The sequence below is a fragment of the Cottoperca gobio genome, chromosome 23, assembly GCF_900634415.1.
Source record: "Cottoperca gobio chromosome 23, fCotGob3.1, whole genome shotgun sequence".
In the NCBI taxonomy this organism is placed as follows: domain Eukaryota; kingdom Metazoa; phylum Chordata; class Actinopteri; order Perciformes; family Bovichtidae; genus Cottoperca; species Cottoperca gobio.
Genome location: NC_041377.1, coordinates 15,717,192 through 15,734,669, shown reverse-complemented (window position 1 = coordinate 15,734,669; position 17,478 = coordinate 15,717,192). Strand labels below are relative to the sequence as shown.

The 17,478-nt window shown below is 39.9% G+C and overlaps 1 protein-coding gene across 15 annotated transcripts in view; it reads right to left on the bottom strand.

Annotated features, from left to right (window-relative positions):
* Positions 1-17,478, bottom strand: part of LOC115028126 (pleckstrin homology domain-containing family A member 5-like) — a 204,479-nt gene that overhangs the window by 64,029 nt on the left and 122,972 nt on the right. For 13 of the 15 annotated variants that reach the window (XM_029461558.1, XM_029461561.1, XM_029461560.1 and 10 more), the window contains exon 4: positions 10,077-10,160. In XM_029461558.1, the coding sequence (XP_029317418.1) occupies positions 10,077-10,160 (84 nt within the window). Of the gene's footprint in view, positions 1-521; positions 645-10,076; positions 10,161-10,419; positions 10,467-17,478 lie in introns of those variants that run through there. The other 2 variants (XM_029461564.1, XM_029461574.1) reach the window with 2 other exon arrangements.

Genomic DNA, 17,478 nt, shown 5'->3' with positions numbered 1-17,478 from the left:
AGAAAAGGTTTCGAGCTTGAGAACTTAGTGGTTAAACTTTTCTACAGGAAGGGTCCAGTCCTACGCAGACAGGTCACGTTACCTCGGTGTAGATAAAATTATTTTTGGCACAACTTCACCCACTTCCAAGGTGCATGGAGAAGGGAAATAGTCTGATGATTTCAGCAACTCTTGTAGTATAAAGAACAACTTTATTGTGAAACCAACATGTTTTGGCAGTGGAATATTATTATAGGGGTGGGTGATAGTTAGATAAAGTAATGTTGGCAGTTTTATGAGTTGCTGTCAACTACATCACCAGTGACTAACTAGAGAGTGCGGTCGCTCAATAAATATCCTCCCTATTCTTTTAAAAACCACAATGTCTTGTTTTTACAATATTATTTCAACACACGTTGATACTGATCTTCTCAAGTGTACTTTCCCAGAAATGGAAGTGTTATATGAACTTACTTACTGCTAACAACACATTCTGCATGCAACTACTTCCAGGTTTAGTCACTGACAATAGCAAACTTGTACTCAAATAATCAAGGCATAGGGAAGCGAAAGCCAAAAGCAGCTCTTCCAGTGATGCGAGGGATCGTTACCTGCTCAGAGGCTCTATGGGCTTGTCAGGGTGGACAAGCTTTCCACAATTTGTGCTAGAAACAGAACAAGAGGGAGAGAGAATGACAAAAAAAAAAATTGTGATGGGAAAGTTTTATAAAATTCAGTCACGCTACATGAAATTAATAATGACAGAAATCAGAAACATTAGGAATAGGAAAAAAGGGAAATCATAAAATAATACGTGAATGAAGGCAGTTGGTCACATCGGCCTGTCATGAAAGCGACTTTTTGATATATTATGTCCAAGAAATAGCTGCGATAAACAATATTATTGTCATTTGTCAGACCATTTTATGCCACTATGATAATATGATGATATGAAGAACACACTGTCAAAGCATAAACCATAAATAAAATAAAAAACACTAAATAACAAAGGTTACCAACTCAGGTTAACTGAATATGCACTTAATATTAAACGTTTGGCAAAGGGGTATAGAGAGTCATTAATTCCTTTACAGGCAATACACTGCCAATACACTTTCTCAATGGTAAGGACCTTTTTGTTGACAAAAAGAGCAAAATAAAAACATTTTAACTATAAGTTAGATATAAGTACTTACAAAAACTCATATATCGTACCATAGGTCAATAACGTAAGTATGGTAACAGACCTGATGCCCCTGGAGGTGAGGAAAGTCGACTACAATATCTTTCTCTTGTGCGTGTAAGTGAAACATTGCGTGAGTCCATGTGAAAACAGGAAGGTTTCATGGTGAAAGCCCAAACTCTTTGTTCTTCAAAACACCAATCTACCAAGTACCTCCCTCCAGGCAATCTGATTATTAATTTAAAGACATCCTTTTTTTCTTCTTCCATCAGCCTTCCCAAACACAGCTTTGAGCGTTCATTGCTTCCGATTAGCTCAATATCACAATTTTTTATTTTTCCTCTTCATCTCTCTCTTTCCGATTTGCAGTCGTCTGTCTGTTATCATTTTCTATTGTTTTCTCAACTTCTTATCTTTCTGTTTATTTGTACACTCAGACACTGGAGATATGTGAGCCGAATCGTTTAATAATTAAGTAAGGAGACGGACTTAGGAAGCAGTAAGAGAGAGAGAGAGAAAAGAGTAATTGTTAAAGCAGAGCCAGAAGGGCTTGACGCATCTTTGAAAAACTCCTCCTTCTAAACTTGTTAGGATGGGAAGAGCAGTAGGCTATTAACAAAACATAAAGGAGATGAACAGAACAAGATTGAAGTTGAATATATCACAAAACAGGGAGAAAAACTAGAGAGTCATTAATAAAAGCAAAAGGTGCAGAAGCGTACAGTACATTCTAATGAGATGAGGAGGAAAACTTCCCCCATGGCACAAAAAGCAAACTTTCTAGATGTGGGTTTAAGGAGCCTCTTAAATTTAAACTTCTACTTAGTGAGTGACATGTGAATAGCTGAAGAGCTGTGAAGCAGTGACTCCTATTAAGTAGCCTTGGGCAGTGCAAAAGGATAAATCATATTTATAGGGAGATGTGAAGGCAAGAGATGGTTAAGAAGAAAATGTATTGCTAATAAGTATATAGAATTGAAGTAACACTAAAGATATTGGGATATACATCTCTCAGATTCTTATTTTATTGTCTCCTCCGAATGGAAAGTTTATCGCATCTTGCTCCTCTTTATCATGGTCGTCTTTTCTCTCCGTCTTTGAGTGTGACCGTTTGAAACAACTACAAACACTTTTGCCTTCAGGTGTGGTTGGACAGCTTGTAGTACACACCAGTTCTCTTCGAGCTTACCCCTGCCTTTAGTGTAGCCTCCAAGCCAAGGACAAACAGGGTTTTGTTAGTACTGTAAGAATAAGGACCAATATTTACCATATACAGTATATCTCAAAAGTGAGTACACCCTTTAGATTTTTGCAAATATTCTGTTATATCCTTTCAGGGGATAACATTATCCTACTGAAACTTTGATATAACTTAAAGTAGTCAGTGTGCTGCTTGAATAACAGTATAGATTTATTGTCCTTTGAAAATTACTCAGTACACAGCTGTTAATGTCTAAACAGCTGGCAACAAAAGTGAGTACACCCCATAGTGAACATGTCTAAATTGTGCCCAAAGTGTCAATATTTTGTGTGACCACCATTGTTATCTAGCACTGCTTTAACCCTCCTGGGCATGGAATTCACCAGAGCTGCACAGGTTGCTTCTGGAATCTTCTTCCACTCCTCCACGACGACATCACGGAGCGCACGGATGTTGGACACCTTGCACTCCTCCACCTTCCTCTTGAGGATGCCCCACATGTGCTCAATTGGGTTTAGGTCTGGAGACATACTTGGCCAGTCCATCACCTTAACCTTCAGCTTCTTCAGCAAGGCCGTTGTCATCTTGGAGGTGTGTTTAGGGTCATTATCATGTTGGAAAACTGCCCTACGGCCCAGTTTCCGAAGAGAGGGGATCATGCTCTGCTGCAGGATGTCACAGTATATATTGGAATTCATGTGTCCCTCAATGAAATGCAGCTCCCCAGTGCCGGCAGCACTCATGCAGCCCCAGACCATGATGCTGCCACCACCATGCTTGACTGTAGGCAAAACACATTTGTCTTGGTACTCCTCACCAGGGTGCCGCCACACACGCCGGACACCATCTGACCCAAACAGGTTTATTTTGGTCTCATCAGACCACAGGACATGGTTCCAGTAACTCATGTTCTTGGATTCATTGTCTTCAGCAAACTGTTTGCGGGCTTTCTTATGCATCGGTTTCAGAAGGGGCTTCTGTCTGGGGCGACGGCCATACAAACCGATTTGATGCAGTGTGCGGCATATGGTCTGGGCACTGACAGGCTGACATCCCACTTCTGCAACCTCTGCAGCAATGCTGGAAGCACTCGCACGTCTATTTTTGGAAACCAACCTCTGGATATGACGCTGAGCACGTGGACTCAACTTCTTTGGTCGACCCTGGCGAGGCCTGTTCCGAGTGGAACCTGTCCTGGAAAACCGCTGTATGATCTTAGCCACTGTGCTGCAACTCATTTTCATGGTGTTGGCAATCTTCTTATAGCCAAGGCCATCTTTGTGAAGCGCAATAATCCTTTTTTTCAGCCGCTCAGAGAGTTCCTTGCCATGAGGTGCCATGTTGTCCAGCATTCAGAGAGAATTGTGCCCAAAACACCAAATTTAACAGCCCTGCTTATCATTTACACCTGAATCCTTGTAACACTAACGAGTCACATGACACCAGGGCGGGAAAACAACATCATTGGGCACAATTAGGACATGTTCACTATGGGGTGTACTCACTTTTGTTGCCAGCTGTTTAGACATTAACAGCTGTGTACTGAGTAATTTTCAAAGGACAATAAATCTATACTGTTATTCAAGCAGCACACTGACTACTTTAAGTTATATCAAAGTTTCAGTAGGATAATGTTATCCCCTGAAAGGATATAACAGAATATTTGCAAAAATCTAAAGGGTGTACTCACTTTTGAGATATACTGTATTTAATGTCCTACACCTGATTAGCTATTTAGCTATCTAGCCTGCAAACTGGTGTTAGCAGTGTAGTTTTCCCTGGAGGATGTCCATGTTTAGATATGTAAGAGACAAGTCCTAGGCTGCTGTCTGGTTATTTAGTAGCCTATCGCTCTTTAATAAAGATGGCCGACTCGCAAGAGACAGAAAAATAAGACTAAGACTCTATATATAGTCGCTAATACGCTCACAATGACAATGCTAATATGCTAATGTTAAGGAGGTATAATGCTAACCATGTTCACAATCTTAGTTTAGCTTGTCCACAAGCTAGCATTAGCTTGTCCGCAAGCAATCATTAGCTTATTCGTGCTAAACACAGTGCAGCTGAGGCTAATGGGAATGTCATTAGTTCTGTAGGTATTTGGTCATAAAATGGAATATCAGGTGAATACCAAAGTCAGTAGAATTTGTTTTTCAAGCAACTTGGTTCATCACATTTCATATAGGCTGCATATTTTTGTTGTTTTTGGGATTTGGATGATTAATAAGATGTTTGTACCACCACAGAAACCCACAGCCTTTGGGCAGAATTGTACTTGACTATCTTGTGAGTCTTTTTAAGTTTTCCAATGGCTGATACAAATAAAAAGCCACAAACACCTTCCACAACAAGTTCCCCAGCTTTACTTCTGTTTCAACATCCTTTTAATGACCTCGTAGTGCTAGAGAGGGTACACATGTGTGGAAACTGATGGAGCTTTGACTAAGTGTACACCCACAGAGCTCTTACTAACTAAGGTCAGTAGTACTGTTGCTCAGTAGCCTTAGATCAATAGGGGCTCAGCTTTGGCTGGCCCAAGGGCAAGGTCATAAATATTTATGAATGTATTTGGATTATTAAATGATAAAATCGGAATATTCAGCATTTCAGAATTTAAAATAAAACCGAATGTGTTAAACTGTCTAAAAATGTGATCTAAACGTGTGCTTTTTGCAAGGGACCGGCTGGAAAAAGGAGAGTTTAATGCTGATTTCAATTAAACCACCTGAGATAAATTATTCTCTATATATCAAACACACTCATATTCTCAAGAGACCAGGGGAGGAAGTAAGATATAAAAACATTCTTGGTCATAAAAGTGTGAGTATACCCTCTGCAGTCACGATCGGTGGCTTCTGAGACTGTTTTTTAGCAGTTCCTCAAGCATCACGAATCACCTCTGTGATGCATTAAATCCAAGGAGCTCTTTGAGACAGAGAAGATCCTGAGCCTGTAGGGAAAGGCTAGGGTTTGTAATAATTTATTTTCATATTCATTTAAAGCTTTGAGAGGAAGGGAAAAGGAATGAAGAGGCTTGAGGTCTCATGTGGCACTAAGACACCTTTATATAACATCAAATACAGCTAGCGTGTGCCGTGCATTTAAAATATAGTGCTGAGGACACAACAACAACAATGCCCAAACTGTCTCTTCCCTACAGTGGCTGGCTAGCCATGTCCAACTCCCCCATGTACAGCACCAGGTTGTGTGGCATTTATACATGGTAGCCACAGTCAAAACTGCAGGTCATGTGATACGCCCAGGCCAGTTCATTGGTGCCAATGCAGAGGGTTCTATGTCATCCGGCAAGGTGCTGCAGAGTTGGCCAATCACATACATGCAAGCGCACATTAGTTTGTAATGCAGCATTTCTAATATTAACCTTGTGATCGTCACATTGATATGTAAAAATGTGTCTGTATTACAAAACTATTGTTCAGTGTTTTGGCATCTGATAAGCCTTTAGAGGCATATATGTTTCTACAACTGTACTTCCTGGATTGTATTTTCTTTGTATTTTAGCCGCCTGCGTTTCTTTAAAACAGGGCTGATTTCGATGAATAAATCCCTGCATAGGCCCAGAGAGATGTAACTATTACAAAAGACTACTACTGCTTTGTCTGCCGCCGTGTGACATCCAGAGTGGTATGATTTCCAACTGTGTGGTCTGTGTGGTAGTGATGGTCAAACAGCGAGCCAACGTGGCAAGTTAAAAATGTTCAACTATTGACAGCTCAGATGACAGCAAATAACAAATAACCAAGTATGTACTGTACACCCTCTCCTTGATGCTGCTTCCAAACTCGGAGGTAGTGTTTGCATTGAAAACAGTGGAGGCATCTGCTCCCCGTCTGAAAGTACCTAAATGTTAATGTGCTGTGAGCCCATAAATGTGGAAACATGAAGAATTGTTCAAAGAAATCAATGGGATGCCATCTTGGAACATGGTTTCCAGTTCCATTAAATCATCAATGCATGCAATAATCATGCAACATGATGATTTGTTTACATTTGATCAAATTGGCCCCATTAAAACTGAATTAGCTATTAGCAGTTCCTGTTTGCACTGTACCCATGGATGTACCGAAAACTATCACTGGATTACTTTGACACTCAAGAAAACTTTAAAACGCAACGATTCTCAGAGGAGTTTTGGAGATCTTTTTAATGATCTGTAAAGGGATTTATGTATGTTTACTCCCCAATGGACATTGAAGATAAATACATAAATACCTTAATTGCCTCCATGAGCTACGTGTCACAGCCATTGCTGGTGCAGCAGATGAAACCAGCGGGCCAAACTGCAAACATACAACTTCCTGTTGTTTTCAGAACACCAGCATACACCTGTTTCTTGTAAATCTCTGATCCAGGGTGAGATATAGTTTCTAGACAACTACTGACTAGGTCACCAATACATTTTCTGTGATCATTCCTGAGGATTTTGTTGGCCGTATGACCTTTCTTCTAGTGCCACTATCAAGAGAACATTTTAGCTCGTTTATAGCCTCTTTAGGCTCTAAAAATATCAAAATATTGACTTTGTCGACCAATTATTTTATTACTTTTGTGTTATAGGCTGTAATGAATCTTGCAGCCACAAAATGCCAAGCTTTGTGCGTCTGCATATTCATTATGCATGCAAGAGCAAAAGCAAAAGATATTTAGCGCGCATCGCCATCTTCGTGCCTGTTGGGGCTGAACGAAGTGAAACCGTCATTAGTAGTATCGCCGCAGTGATGCACCTTTCGTTCCTCGTGACTTTCTCACCTCCTCTCTGCTCAACAAGTTTAAAAATAAAAACCATTCACACTTCATTTACATAACACACACACACACACACACACCACACTAACAGGACCAGTTTGACAGAGGAGATAATTGGGATGGGAGAGGAATGGGGTGAGTGTGAAAGCGATGGAGAGTGTGTGTGAGAAAGAAGGACAAGGGATACAGGAAGTGCAAGAGAGAGAGAGAGAGAGAGAGAGAGAGAGAGAGAGAGAGAGAGAGAGAGAGAGAGAGAGAGAGAGAGTCTCACTGAACTTGTTAGCAGCAAAACTGTGTGTGTAAATGTGTGTGTATGTGGTGGTGGGGTTAGCATCTCAGCTGCAAAGTTCACAGACCAGAATGGATTGAAATACTATCCTGATGAGTCTTTTGGAGGCGGTGCATGTAATTGCTGCAGTTTGTTTCTCAGAAGATACGGTCTTAAATTTCATTTAAGCCACCGTCATCCTGACTTTTTGCAGTTTAGTTCAAGTTTGTCTCCTGGGGGAGTAGAAAGTAGTTTCTTTGAAAGAATTGTGCGTTTCATCCGCAGAAGGGATCCCATTTCAGAGTTGATGGGTAGGGAGCATCCAGCAGTCAGTCATACCGACAGCAGAGAGCAAGAGAGGGAAAACAGGCATAGACTTTTTCTCTTTCAGTTTGTGAGTCTGTAGCGTCTGTAGCACAGCCATAAACAAACCATACAGTGCAGCAGAGATACAGACAGAGGAGGCAACGAGAGAAGAGAAGAAGATAGAAGAAATAGAAGCAACAGATGTTAAAATTAAGTCATCACAGCAACAACAAGAGTGGATCTGATTGAAATGTGAAATGACGGTGTTAGTTGTTACTTTCATAATAATGCTGTAAATAACATGTCTTTGTCGCAGTTATTTGTGACAGCGTTAGTCGGAGCTAACGCAACAAGGTGTCCTGCCATTAAAATGTATTTTGGACGACAATTAAAAATTTGAGGCATTTAGATTTGAATCATAAAAAAATACATAAAATACATTTTTGTTATAATATATGTTATATTTTGTTATAATAAATAATAATAGAAATAATGATAATGATAATAATACATATTAATAATAATAATAATAATAATAATAATAATAATTAGTACTACTGCTACTAATAATAATAATTAACATTACTACTACTACTACTACTACTACTACTACTACTACTACTACTACTACTACTACTACTAATAATAATAATAATAATGAATACTACTACTAATAATAATGAATACTACTACTACTACTACTACTACTACTACTACTACTAATAATAATAATAATAATAATAATAATAATAATGAATACTACTACTACTACTACTACTACTAATAATAATAATAATAATAATTGAGCTGTGTGAAAAGTGTGCACACCCCTGCTCTAGTGTGCTCCTAACTTCGATCAGACAGTCAGACAGGTATGTAAGCCGCATGACAAGAGAGGTATTTGACAAACAGAAAAAGAAACAGACACAAGGCTGTTGGCCTTCGTACAGCTGTAGTGTGGATCAGGAAAACTGAACAATCCATTGCTTTTTTATCCAACCACCGCCTCCAGCAATGCCCAGACAACAACGCACTCAGAGAAAGGATGGGCGGCTTAGAAGCTGGATTGAAAAAGGATTGTACCATTATTATTTTGTGTCATGAGGATTTTGAGCGTTGTACAGACTGCGGACTGTGATAAGCAGCCAGTTCTGCTCTCAGTGTGGGCGTCCATTCTGCTGGAGAGCTTGCAGCTTCTATCAGCTGCACACTGATGCTCTGTTTATGTCCTCACAGCTGCATGGACCCTTAACAAACTGCCTCTGATTGTTACATTTAAAAGAAATAGTCATGCATGATGATGCAGTCATTTCATCCACAACACCACTGTAAAAGCCACATCAGATGCTATTATGCAAGAGGAAGCTGCACTGTATGCACACTGAACTGCCTTATGACTGCTGATTATAGATGGTTATCCTACAGTACATGTCTCACATAACTGCAAGAAGGCAAACATCTGCATAATTTCTTAGATAAATGCCGTATTCTGTTTTAAATAATCGCTAAGGGCCATTATGGACAAGCAAGCTAATGATTTACATGGTGAAATCAGCATACTGTACATTTCTACAGCACAGAGTCATGATGTTATAACGACCACTCCGCTGCTCTAAATTTCCCTCTTTTTTTTTTTTACACTAATACTGTTTTCATTCAGTAATTATTTCCTTTTTTGTTTCTCTGTTTTAACTTCCTGTTTCAATGATTTTATACTGAAGCCAGGTTTGTATCATGAGAAATCCTTTTTGCTGCAATGGCCTCTGGCAGTTTCTGTTCACAGTGTACAGACAATAATCACCTGGACCATGTGATACAGAAGGAAAAGTCAGATCAAGTTATAAGGAACCACTTGTTTTCTATGATTCCTAAACAGATTTATGGATGTTTGTCTTCCACTGACATTGGGGAACCTGCCACCACTGTACAGAGTGAGTTAGTAGTTTGTGAGTATAATGTCTTTGTGTTCTCAGTTTGAGTTATGAGAGGAAGTGGTGTGACATTTGCAGACAACTGCGTCAATCAAGAGAAAAAAGAAATGCTGGTCATATTTGTATAGAGTGCATTATCTGTTCATATCCAAATAATGTATTCCTATTCAGCTTGCAGGGTCTTTGCATTAAATAAAGGGTAGATTTACCTTGGGTTAAACCCTAACCCCACACATCCATTATAACTTATCCTACTTTGTTACTCTATTGTAGCTCCTCTCGGTTCCCGTCGGGTCCAAATCGTAAGTTGTTTATTAACCCAACAGTGGTTTGATGAATAACTCCATCTATAAGTGTTTCATTTGACCTTTTAAATCAGTGCAGAAATCAAGAGTCATACAATGCTGTGTGGGTGTGTCAGAGTGCAGAGAGACTTACTGTTCATTTACAACAAAGATGCAGTTGTCTTGGGAGGGGACGCCTGACACCGGGTGCTTACAGGTCACCTTTCGCTCATTGTGACTGCAAGAAAAGAGAGGAAGAGAAAAGAGAAAATGTCAGACACAGAGAGAGTCACTGCAACAAACACACCCAACAGATGAAACATGTGAGATAGGCAGTGAGCTGAAGTCAGGGAGACACAATTCATACACAATGAAATATAAAAAAGTACCATATCTGCATCATAAACAAACAAACAAACAAAAAAAAGAAGTTAAATCAGCTCCCTAAAGAGACAACATTGCTGCATCTCAGGGTCACACTGCAAACACACTCACACCTGGAGCAGCGGGTGATGCTAAACTTCAGCATACTGTCCAGGTTTGGATCTTAGGTGGTTGGAAAAGGTTTTTGCCGATAGCAAGCATCCAGTCCCTTCCGAAATAAAAGTAAGTACACGAGACAAAGAAAAAAAAGAACTCCCAAAACACTGCATCCAGTCCAGAGAAGACTGAATGTGTGAAAGCATCTCTCTCTCTCTCTCTCTCTCTCTCTCTCTCTCTCTCTCTCTCTCTCTCTCTCTCTCTCACTCTCTCTCTCTCGCTCTCTCTCTCTGGCACTTCCTGTATCCCTTGTCCTTTCTTCACTCATGTTCTCTCTTGCTCTCATTGATTCATCTTTTGAGTTAGGGATCAGTAATATGTTGTTGTTTAATTGTTTAATAATTGAATTCCTTATGAAATGTTTTAATCAGTCTATCAATTCATTTTAATTAAACACTGAAGGTCTATACTTATAGTGTTAGCATAGTGCATACTCCACAAGTACTTCTTCTATACTGTTTATCATAACTCTTACTTTTCCTCCTGTCTCACTTCATTTTATCGTCTCAATCCGTCTCTCACTTGTCACTTTTTCCTTGACCCTTTAATTTCTCCCTCATATTCTGTACTTATACTTCCTATTACTGTTGCTTCACTTTCCTGCATTGTCTCCCTTGTTTTCTCCCTCTGCTGTCTATCTCTCAGTCATATGGTGCATCACAAGAAAGCGGCTGACTCCTGCTCACCCCCCCCCTTCTCCCTCAAACAACAGGAGAGGTCTGTTATCGACCCTGAAGACACACAATGATAATGAAGTTAAGAGGAAAGTTTGTAACAAAGTCACAGACCCCCCCTAAATGAATCCTCACACGCACACACACACACACACACACACACACACAACCACACACACACACACACACACACACACCAGTCCTCTACAGTCATGAGTCTGTTTTTCCCTTTACGCCATAATTATTTTTTAATGTCAGCCTTCTCTTGCGATATTTAATAAAAAGAGATCAAATAGTTCAGGGTACCAGGGTTTTATAGTCCACATTACCATCAAACGAACTGCTAAAGTACGTAAAAAAAACAAAAACACAATACATGCATATTGTATGCTTGTTAATTATAACAGACCTCTTCACTGGGGCTTTCGTTTAATCTGTAATTTATTTCACTGTCAAGTACAGTCACTCCTTTAATCTGCATCTGCATTTTTCTTCTGATCAGCAAAATTCAACACGTTGACTGTTTACAGTTCAGAAGGTTACTAATATGATCCGTTCCGCACAGATGTCCATTCAGTCCACAGCTGTTCAGCAGCCGCCGAGCAGGAGCCTGTTCCCAGTTCGCCAAATCGGTGGCTGAATCAGCGTTAACTGTAGCAACTCTGTTATTTATTAGAGAGTAGCAATATTTTCCCATTAATACATTGCTTTGAGACCCTTAAAGAAGGGTATTGCATTTTTTTTTCAATGTCAAGGGGAAATATTCCTAGGGAGAGCGTCTCTTTTATTTCTTATAATTAAAATGTAAGATTCAGGCCCCCTCCAGACACGTGGGTCAGCACGTGTTGGCAGCAGATGGAAACTGAGCGTGTGCATTGTTTTTATACCCACATCTGGGGCTGCCAGATGTGCAGGAGCTGGAGGGAGTCAGGGAGTGAGGGACAGGGGATTGTTCGACAACTTCTGCATCTGGAAGAAAGCCAGGCCAGAGGGGCTGCAGAGGCCAGCTGGCATTATCAGAGAGTTCAACACGCATACACAGAGAAATATTTGTGTGTATGTGTGCATACGTACAAGAGGAAAAATAACATAAAAGAGCACTCCTGATTATTTTTCTCGAGAAGTCAAATACACACAGACTTTTGGTACACAATAATAAAGAAAACAACATCAGTCACATCTTGTAATACTGTGACTAGTCTTCTTCAAATCAAAAAATAAAACACGAGTACAGTCGAAGGAGCAGAAACATATGTGCCTCTGATAACAAGACGGCAAAGCGAAGGAGCAGCGCATCATAAAAGAAATAAGAAGTTGTAAATAAATCATCAGGGCGGCTTTCAACAGGATTTCAGCTCCAATTTAGAGCAGCATTTCAAACCAGAAGCATCATTACACTCAGAGACGCAGCGAGACGAATCACAGCGATGCGTCGTGTGAAGGGACTCGATGTGAGAGTTTTTTTGCCATATCCAATTTTAAATAAAGTCACATCTCTGCCATCTGCTCCCCCCCCCCACTGTAAAGCTTGAGATAGCTCCGATGAGTCACCTTCAGTCATCATGAAAGACACAGATTCTTAATCTCATTATCACAAGACAAATATTTAAATATGAACAGCTACTGGCAGCGCTGTCAGAAAACGCACACAGCTTCATTTGACGACAGTGTTTACTTTGTATCCAAGCTTTTTCTCAACAGCAAGCCAATATTTTGAATAAGACAGCCCCAACGCACCTTCATGCTTGAGGTTGTTGCTCCCCAGCCAATGAACTGAACTCAATGTCGCTTTAATTATTGATGCCAAAAAAAAAAGAAGTTAAAAGTGCTACACTGATTTGACAGAAGAAACACAGTTTGTTTTTTTTGACTACTGATGTATAAATAAAGCATGTTGCAGGATCAAACGTCAGCTTGTTGTGGATCACTAGTCCACACAAGCTGTACTTAATTGAATAGAATTGAATTCTTGATCCTTTTAAAATGTCCTTTGCATGACTTTCCCTCAATAGGCAGCTTTCTGGTCACCTTGAAATTTTTTAAACGAAAAGTCATCTCTTGTATTAGGTAATAGAAGTATCACCTTTTCGTCTTTTCTGTGTTCGATTGACAGCAGAGTCTATAGATACTCTCCATATTCCGAGTAGTCATTTCACAAAGCGGAGAGGAGACCAACATTTAACAACATTTAGTCCCTGTCCGGGACTAAATCCACCTTGAAGATGATGCTAAGAATCCAAACATAGCACTTAAATGCTTCGTAGCAGTCTATCTATGTGTATTCTTTCATTACAAAGTCCTGAACACATCCCAGTACAATGTTACTGATACTAAAATAGGTCTCAGGTTCAGTACCTGTACCAGCAATCCCCCCCCCCCCCCCAAATAAGAGGCCGAAGCCGTTCTCGCTTGTTTGTTTGTAGCAATTAGTTCTGGAGGCACAGGCCATTAGGTTATTGTGAGGGTAATAAAATGGAGAGGAGAAAATGAAGAGATACAGGGGAAGCGAGAGAGAAAATGAGAGGCAGGAAGGCGGGAAAACAAACTGTAAATTAGGAAGGCCAAGACTGAGAAATCAACAAATGATTGGAATGAACAGAGAGAACAAGAGAGTGCCAATTCACAGCAACCTCCTGGTGTGTTCCAAACCACTTCCAATTAAGGTGTAATGATGTAAAACAAAATATGTTTTGTGATCAGGATATGTCGTGAGAAGGACATTGTACAGTTTGAAATTGTCAGTACTCTCTGGTGGACACGGTTTCTAAATAAACTCACGCATATCTTTGACATTTCTAGTAACTCATCAGCCCAGATATATCTACAATAAGCTAATAATGGCCGACGGTTTATTGGTCTAGCCCTAGTTTGTGTTCGTAAAAAGCTAATTTGCATGGCAAAATATGTTTTGTAGGGAAGCTCAAAAAACGTGCAGCCGATCGCACGTTTTGCAAAAGTTCAGACGCACAAATATCCCCGGGAAACATTTGCCTCCAGAGGCTTATTGTTGTCAGACCAATAGCCGACAGCGTCTGAGATTGCACTATGGCGATCACAGATGACACGTTAGGAGCTGCCGCAAGTGATGGAGCGTTGTTGTGTACAAGACAAGGACGGTGTGACGGCGATGCTTCATCATTGTCGAACACATTTAGTTATTGTTCCATGTATTTAGTATTTTCAGTTTCACAGCATAAGAGATGATTTTCAGTTGTGTAGCTTATTGTGACCTGTTGGGAAAGTGTTTGTTTTACAATAGGTGCACATAGCACCTATTCATCATACCTAGACACACTACTTACTGCATTGGCATTGAATGTAGGCATTGGAACCTAAATCAGGAGGTGTAACGCCATTTAATATGGACAATTCCGAGGATACTGGGCTCCATTTTCAACATTTAACCATGTTTCTCTAACCATCTCTAAGTGTTACCTAAACCAACCAATCTGAGACTCGATGATGCCACACTTCCTCGATTGGAATGTTATCCAGGCAGTGATTACTTTTTCTCCAAAGCAAATTAGTAGGATATAAACATATTTTGAAGGGGATAGTTGATTACTATTAGTCTACTTTTCACTCCACTATTTTTCATAAATACTGTATTAGAGGTTATTCCATCTTGGGAAGGGCTTCCCAAAAAGGGCTTTTAGTTACGCTGCTCCGGCTGCCTGGCACCAGCTGCAGAATGAGCTGAAATAGACTTAAAGCAACTCTTAAAAACATTGAAGCAGACCGCTGTGTCTGTAAATGTTTTAATTAATGTTTTGATTGTGACTATTTTTCTTTTTTGTCTTTAACTATGCTGCTGCCTATCTTGGACAGGACGCTCTTGAAAAAGAGATTTTTAATCTCAATGAGACCTATCCTGGTAAAATAAAGGTTATAAATAAATAAATAAAATCCAAGGCACAGTGTAACATTTGTACAAAAATAAAATGCCTTTAAAAGACAATAAATGTTTTAAATGGCCGATGCATTGTTACCGACACCAGGGGTCCCTGATGCATTTGTTGATGCATGTTTTTGAAACCACATTCCACCTATGCAATGAGCTCTTCCCAAGAAGTTATAACCCCAGTACACCTGAAGTACCTGCTTGCACTCCATTGTCTTCCGTTCGTCAAGACGTGCGTTCCACAATTTACGAGAAAACGAGCGAAGCTAGCTCGCAAAATGTGTAGGATATAAACATGTTCAGCAGTTGCTCTGTTTCCATTCGTCTGTCTACCTTTCACTCTACTGTTAAGGTCTTTCAAATCCTCCTTATATACTGTATTAGTGACTTTTAAGGTGCCATTCTTACCCTGAGTGAATTAGAGCTACTTGAACAATACAATACGCTAAAATGCCCTGATAACCCATATTAAGATTAATATAACCAAATGTCAAAGTGATGATATGGTGACAGATAAAGATTTGGTATAGCACTGAGAGAAGTATTAGCAGAAAGAACCAGAAAGGTGATGCATTTTTCTTTTGGCTTTTTTATTTTTTATTTAAACTAAGTTACATTGAGAGCATCACTTTCTTGTAAATCATGTAGAAGCCATAACACAGGCGTGAGTCTTTTGTGACTATTTTGTGAATTACATTTTTAAACTCTAAGGTTTGCTCTGCTGTACAGAAAAGGACACATGCGTTGCCACTCATAAAACATGATTATGCATGATCATTTGCAGAAGGGAAATAACTGTCACAGAGCTGTGACGTAGCAACGGGAATCATGTTAGAAAACAAACACACCTGAACATGTCCGCACACGCGCACACACACACACACACACCATCTTTGAACAATAGCAATCAGCTAATTCCGGCATGAAATGTCAGCTATTGTTTAATGTCAGTAATCCTTGTGGACAAACGTGCTTTGCTTTAAATACCATGTAACGTGTGTGTGTGTGTGTGTGTGTTTGTGTGTGTGTGTGTGTGTGTGCGTGTGTGTGCGTGCCTGAACACAGCTCTCCTATTCTCCCTGCAGACTGTCTGTCATTCACTGTCTCCCCGTCTGGCCAGGCCACTAACCTTTCAGAAAGGCCACCAGCACTGACAGCCATGACCCCACCCTTTCCTTTCTCTCCCCGTCCATTTCCTTCCTTCAGACCCTCCTTCCTCACTCTGGCTCTTGGATTTCTCTTCATATCTGCTGCATTTTATTGTACTCGTTGCCCCCCCTCCACGACCTTTTCCTTTACCTCCTCAATGTGGTCTCTCTGACTGACAGCCCTCAAGCTGCTTCTCTCAAATCAAATCAAATCAAATGTATTTATATAGCCCAATATCACAAATGACACATTTGTCTCAGTGTGCTTTACAGACTCTACATCATACGACACCCTCAGTCCTTAGACCCTAAAAAACCCTAAAAGTCGTCGTCTCCGCTTCAAATAGTAGGTTTGAGCAGTAGTTTTAGTAAATATGGCTTAATTTAGTAGCTTTACATTGCATTTCACCATTTGTCATCATGGTGAATTATTATTATTGCGTTTGTGTAGGCTAGCTGCCAAATTATTAGGATATAAACATGTTTTGTAAGTTATAGGGTTGGTTAATCCGTCTCTATTTGTCTGTCTACATTATCCTCCTTTTATACGGTATTAGAGGATTTAGGCTGCTGTTCTCATCCGGAGTAAATAAGAGTGACTTTAACACTAGAAATTGTAAAATGCTCTGACAACCCATATTAATAAAACCAATCGAAGCACAAATGTCAAAGCCATTATATGGTGACAACAGACAAATATGTGGTAAATAATTGAGAGAAATATGAGCAGAAAGAACCCCTTGTGTTCCTGCATTTTTATTTTCAATTATTCTTTTAATAAAATGTTGAGAGCAACACTTTCCTGTCAACCGTTTCAAACCCATAGAAGAAGGGGAAGGGGAGGGGGAGAGAAGGCTGGTTGCTGAGGTTGACCTAAAGAATCAGCTTCTACCTGTATGTAAGGAAGGCTTGTCCGGTAATGCCGACTGCTGGTTATTGTTTGCCATCGGCCAATCAAAGTTGGCCTTGTGATGTCACCATGGCTGTTTGTCCCGCCCTCTTTTGGGACAGAATTTTTTGTTTTTAGCCCAAAAATGACAAAATGCTTTGTTGCCATGTCATATCGGTATTCACATTGGATAGCTAGCTAACGTCAAAGCTAAGCTAGTAGTAAGTTTGACTCAACACTAACTATGACCTAAATGATTAACATATAATTCAATCAGACCTCAGACCAATAAAACTGGACAGCTTTGTAAAGGTAGATTTCCTGCTGGTTTCGTTTATCTAGCGTATAATCTGATCAGAATACTTCTTCCACCACCGCTCATGTTTCACCATGTAGAGAAACTC